Genomic DNA, 5,794 nt, shown 5'->3' with positions numbered 1-5,794 from the left:
TTGCACAACAAATATTATTTTTATTCTTAAACATTTTATTCCCTTGTTTTCAATAAGATCTATAATACACAAATGCAATGCTTTTTCATTCAATAAAAAGACCTTTTAAGATACGAGGTCATGTTTTCCCATCTGTGACAATTAATGTTGCCCAATTAATTTTGGTCAACATTTTATAGGTCTTCTACCTAGTCAAATTTGTAATTCGTCTCGATTTCTAAAGAACCGTATGCCTCACTCCTCACGTGAGGTGCATTTACATAGATCTCTTACATATAAAATTAAATAATTAGATTCACTTTTAAAAATATTTGAGGTTTTAAAATACTGGAAACTATGTTTTAAACAAAGATTATTACTTTCAAAATTGCATTGGCTGGCCATTTGTGAATTATTGCCAAAAGCCACCTATGCCAGTGGAAAATTCTATTATGCTTAACAATTCTTAAAAGAACCCAGTAGGGAAGAAAAAACTGTCAAGTGAACATCGATCCCCAAAGTCTCCTCATTAAGCTATTATCTTTGAAAAGACTCTGGAAACCCTATCGGTAAAACTGTAACAGATTTTTTTCTTTTCAAGAAGCTTTCAAAATGCCACAGTACCTTCAAGGCTGTCTGTCTGAGCTTGTTGTTTCCCAGAATCAAGAGGAATGAGTGGCCTGAGGGAAAGACGTATACTGCCAACAGGGTAAATTTTGCAGACGTGTGGTTCACAAACATAAGTATCCAGTTGGCCACTTGTGTGGCAAGAATATGAACGACGAAGAGGAAGAGGAAAGACAGCACCATTTTTATGGCCCTTTTATGGGCCTCTGTGCTGGAGTCCCGGGAGTCCATGCAGTGGAGCTGCAGATTTCTGATATGTCTCACCAAGGACAGAAACAAAAGCAGCGCTGAGGCCAGGGACAGAGCCATGGGGACCAGACAGGTCAAGCTCAGAAGAGTCATGGTTTCGACATAGAGAGCTTTACTTTCCTGTATGTAAAGAGTCAGATTACTTACATTCGATAAGAGGTTGTTGAAAGATTCTAGCAATAGAAGGTCAAAAGTCAGAAAGAGCAAAGAAAATACAAGAACCGCAAGAACCACTTTGTTCGTTCTCCACTTAAGCCAAAGGAAAAGGCGGTGGGAGAAGTGAGCTATCTTGAGGAGATAGAAGATGCTTAGGCAGGTAGCAAACGAGTTATTCAAGTGATTAGTAATTCTCCACAGTAAAGTAATAGACTTTGCTACTTTATAAGGGTAATCTTGGGATATAGATAGTCCCATTATAAGTGAGTTACACACCACCACCACCAACTGCATGATCCTGGAGGTAGCCAAGCAGATGAAGATGAAGTCAGCTAAAAAGATGTTTTGGTTCCTGATCCATTCAGAGCAGTTGACCAGTCCGATGAACACATTCGCCAACATTCCAATTATGAATTCTGCTATTGACAATATCAGAAAGATTGCATCCAATCCAGTGAGCATTTCCAAAGGAAAGAAAATCCAAATTTCTAATAGTACATCCCAGTGATAAATTACTAATGGAATAACTTGAAGATTAGCATCCACTTCTGATACTTATCTTCATTGCTTCTGTTTGCAACTCTGGTCTTAAGTAGAACCTCCTGCTGTTCCATGCAGTCTCATATATACTTAAGAAAAATCTTTCTTCTTTTGTTGTAACTCCAATCTTAATCTAGAAAGAGCTGCTAAAATACAGTCTCATGTACTTTTGTGAAAATGTTTTTATTCCTTTGAAAGTGCTACTAGTTTCTAAACCAGTCTGTGATTCCGCTTATCGTTGGCATGGGTGGAAATTTTCCACTCATGGTAATGATTGAAAGGTACAAGTCCAATATGTCGGCATGCAAATATCGCTCATATTCTTTTGCATTGATTTGTACTTTACTCTTCACCTCAAATATTGTACTATTTGGATCTAAATACTTTAGTTGTTTTTCAAAGAAAGCTCTAGAGAGGATCTAAATACTTTAGTTATTATTCATTAAATATATTCTGTGAGTGCCTGCTATGCACTAGAACTTTTTCTAAATGCAGTATAGGGTACTATAAAAAAAAGGCAAGCATTAGGAAATCTATAAAATAGTGAAAACACAGAAAGAAACAATGAGGTAAAACGCAACCAGAGAAAAAGTGACTACAAACATGACCGTTTGGGAGCAAAAGGGAGGTGATCTGCCCCTTGGGTTGTGAAGGTACTTGGCATTTCATGGGGAAGCTGGCAAGTCATATTTTGGACTGAACGAATAATATTTAAAAACAAACACCAAAAACCAAACTACTTTTCTGAAATTAAAGTCTTCTACCTGATAATTTACTATAATTTCAACTAAATGTCCCTCAGGTATCACAGAATAACATATTCACAATTAAACATTTTCCCCGGTTTTGCTCTTTATGTTTGTATTTTCTCTGTTTGTTTTGGCCAGCATAATGCTGTCGCTTTGGCCTTAACTGACAGAAGATGGGTAGAAAAGTCATTTCAGATAAAATAAAGAAAATAGCAAACAAAAGTATCTGTTCTACATTTTAAGAACTATGATTTTGACAAAAGCCACTAATGCATCAGACATGAACTCAGAGTTACAGACTTTGTGTCTTGGTATGTCAGCAAAGAAATATTTTATTGTTAGCATTAACTGTTAAAAGTGTTGCCAAACCACATCCAAAAAAGATGAACCAAATCATCAAAAAACTTGGCCCTTTTCAATGTATCTGTCACACTCCTCAATTAAATGCTATTAATTTTTAAAAGTGTATATTTCAAGAACAATTATGTGTAATGAACTATGGGTAAATTATTTTATATAAAAACTATTTTCATTTAGGACAAATGCTTGAAATTATAGGAAGAAAATAAAAGAGCAAGGAAGGCCCTGACCAGTGTGGCTCAGTCGGTTGTCCCATAACCAAAGCGTTGTGGGTTTGATTTCAGTCAAAGCACACACGTAGTTGTGGGTTAGATCCTCAATCCCCAGGTGTCTATGTGCCCATTATGATTCCCCATCTCGGCACGTAGGGGAGGCACCCTCTCGATGCTTCTCTCCACACCATGTTTCTCTCCCTTCCTCTCTCTGTAAAAGCAATGAAAAAAAATGTCCTTAGTTGAAAACAGAAAAGGAGGGAGGGAGGGAAAGAGGAAGGAAGGAGATTTTTAGAGCCAGGCTGAATTAAATAAAGAAAATTGGTAGTATTTTTGAGGGGTGAATAATAGATTTGACTAAATTAATGCCTACAGGTGGAAAGAAATTCATGGCTACAAGAAGCATTTAGGAGGCAGAGTCAGTAAGGCTTGGGTGATGGTTTTGAGGGCTATCAAAAAGAAGAGAAGCCTATGATGATGTGAAGGCTTCTTTTGCACCTGTATGCGTGGAATACTGTAGCCTGGGGGCTCACTGGACGGAGAGCAGGTTTAGCAGCCAAGGCATCGGAGAACGAAGAGCTAGATAATGATCAGTTCTGTTTTGAACATATGGGGATATCTGTAAATCATCTGAGTGAAAAGATGGATTGGGCGCTTGGGTATTTGTTATTATGCCTCAGAAGAGGAATTTGGACTGCAAGCAAAGATTTGTTGATCATCAGCGCATACTTGATTCCATAGATGAGGCTCTAAGGTCCCTGAGAAACACCAGCGGGTGAAGAAATCAAAGAAAGGGCTGGAAAGCAGTCAGAGGAGGAGGAAAACCAAGAGACAAGGGTTTTGAAGCAACTAAGAGTGAGGAGTGGTATGAAGAGAAAGTAAAGAATACTTCCTGATATTACTAAAAGGGCAATCACAAGGAGGTACTATCTCCTTGTTCCATGGAGGCCCTGGAGGCCCTTTGTAAACAGCAAAAACAGTTTGAGTGAATCAAAGCCAAAATGCCATAGGCTACTCAGTGCAGTCCCAGTGATGATAAATTAGAAAATCAATTAATGTAATAACACATTAACAGATTAAAAGAAAAACATCAGGGGGAAAGAAATTTGATGTAATTCTACATCTACTCAAGTATTTTTACCAAACTGAGAATAGAATGAAATATTTTTCCTTGATAAAAAATTATTTGCAAAAACCTAGAGCAAATATTTTACTAGTCGATAAAACATTGAAATTTTTCCCCTTGAGTTTGGGAAAAATAAGCCATAAACATTTAATGATATCTATTTTTGGATGTTTCCACCAATTAAAAACTCAAGAAAATGACATAGAAGGTACAAGATTGTAAAATACAAAACAAAACTGTCATTATTTACAGATTACAATTGGGATTACATAGAAAATACGAAAGTGTTCTTAAATATGTTAAAATATTGTCATTTAGCAAGATTTCTATATACAAATGTACAAAAACTTGTCCCATTTCTTATGGTCAAAGTGAAATATTCTTTTCAAAGATGAAGTTAACATAACCTCAACAAATATCAAGTATGTAATGATAAATCACACACACAGTATGCAAAACATTTATGGAGAATATTAAAGTGTCTTAAATGCCCTTAGCATTTTTAGTTATATGACTACTTTTATTGGTAGCCTGTAATTAATACATACTGTTATTTTAACCTTATGCTCCCATAAGGTTAAAATCCAACCCTGTAGATTTAAAAAAAAAAATTTAAACCATTGTCAAACACATTTTCCCATGTTAGGTATGTTATCCAAAGACATTAAATCCTCTGACTGAACTGTTGTATATATTAAATTTCTCCACTTGGTATCTAGATCATGGACCTGTTTCAAGTCTAAAAGCAACCACTGCTGATGTAATACTGGCCGTTTTTTACCCCATGGAAAACAGCCCTGTTCCTTTCACCCAGTCTACAAACTTGTTCTCTTTTTTCTTTTTGCCATAATTATAGGATCCAGTTTTCTATGTGAGGCAGTAGATGACAAGATAATCTCTTATTTGCAAATTTGCAAATATAGACTGATATTCTATCAGTATTTTGCATTTGCCTAACAAATTTGCATCTGTATCGGTAGCTGTAGAAGATGATCGAAGCTGGAATTTGCAGATTGTAAATGTCAAATGTCAAATGTCAGAAGCCAGGCTGAATGTATCTTCACCCAAGTATGTGAGAAAAACATTGATCAGAAGTTGGCCCAGTATATAAACAAGGTCCATCATGCCCTGTCCTCTGCCATTAAACACAGTTATGTCGCCATTTACAAATGTACCTGATGGCACCAATCTGCAGTTCTTATTCTTTGTTTCGTCCACAAGTATCAGGAGAATCTATAACTGAAGCATTGCTGGAGTCAAGGTGTGAGGCATGCGCCCCGCTGTCTCATCTGTTAGTCTAACAACTGGCCCACAAAGGAAATGCAGTCGGCCAGAACTTGCCATTCTTATGCTCGCATAAAGAACGTTTGTACTAATTACCACGGTTCTTGTTAAGATTTAGAGTAGTGACTGGTACGTACATCCACTTTTACGGGTATGTCTTTTTTTAATATCAGAATGATTTGGGAAGTGAGCCAAGGAATTAGTAGAGAACTCAGTATCCAGTGGAGAAATTATAAGCAGTTTTAGTCATGTATTTTACTAATTATAAAAATCATAATAACAGCAAAACCAATAGGTAGCATTTATAGAACTCTTTATACGTGGGTAAAATGATTTACTTGCATTCATGCACATATTACCTAAGAACATATGTAGGAATATTTGTATTAGTGTTCACACTTTGAAACATTGAAAATAAAAAACTTCAATTAAGTGAAGTGTGGATGAAGTTCACAAACACGCAGAAGTTTACCTATCCATTTTATAAAGACGCAAAACTAACGATGGTGTTT

The 5,794-nt window shown here is 36.2% G+C and overlaps 1 protein-coding gene across 1 annotated transcript; it reads right to left on the bottom strand.

Moving 5' to 3' along the window:
- Positions 1-516: 516 nt before the first annotated feature.
- On the bottom strand, positions 517-1,473 carry TAS2R42 (taste 2 receptor member 42). The gene has a single exon (XM_037033864.1). The coding sequence runs from the start codon at positions 1,471-1,473 to the stop codon at positions 517-519; it is 957 nt and encodes a 318-aa protein (XP_036889759.1).
- Between the last annotated feature and the right edge of the window lie 4,321 nt (positions 1,474-5,794).

Source organism: Sturnira hondurensis, unplaced genomic scaffold (assembly GCF_014824575.4).
Source record: "Sturnira hondurensis isolate 20B ecotype Veracruz unplaced genomic scaffold, ASM1482457v3 Scaffold0021795, whole genome shotgun sequence".
Classification (NCBI taxonomy): domain Eukaryota; kingdom Metazoa; phylum Chordata; class Mammalia; order Chiroptera; family Phyllostomidae; genus Sturnira; species Sturnira hondurensis.
This window is presented reverse-complemented; position numbering and strand designations above follow the sequence as displayed.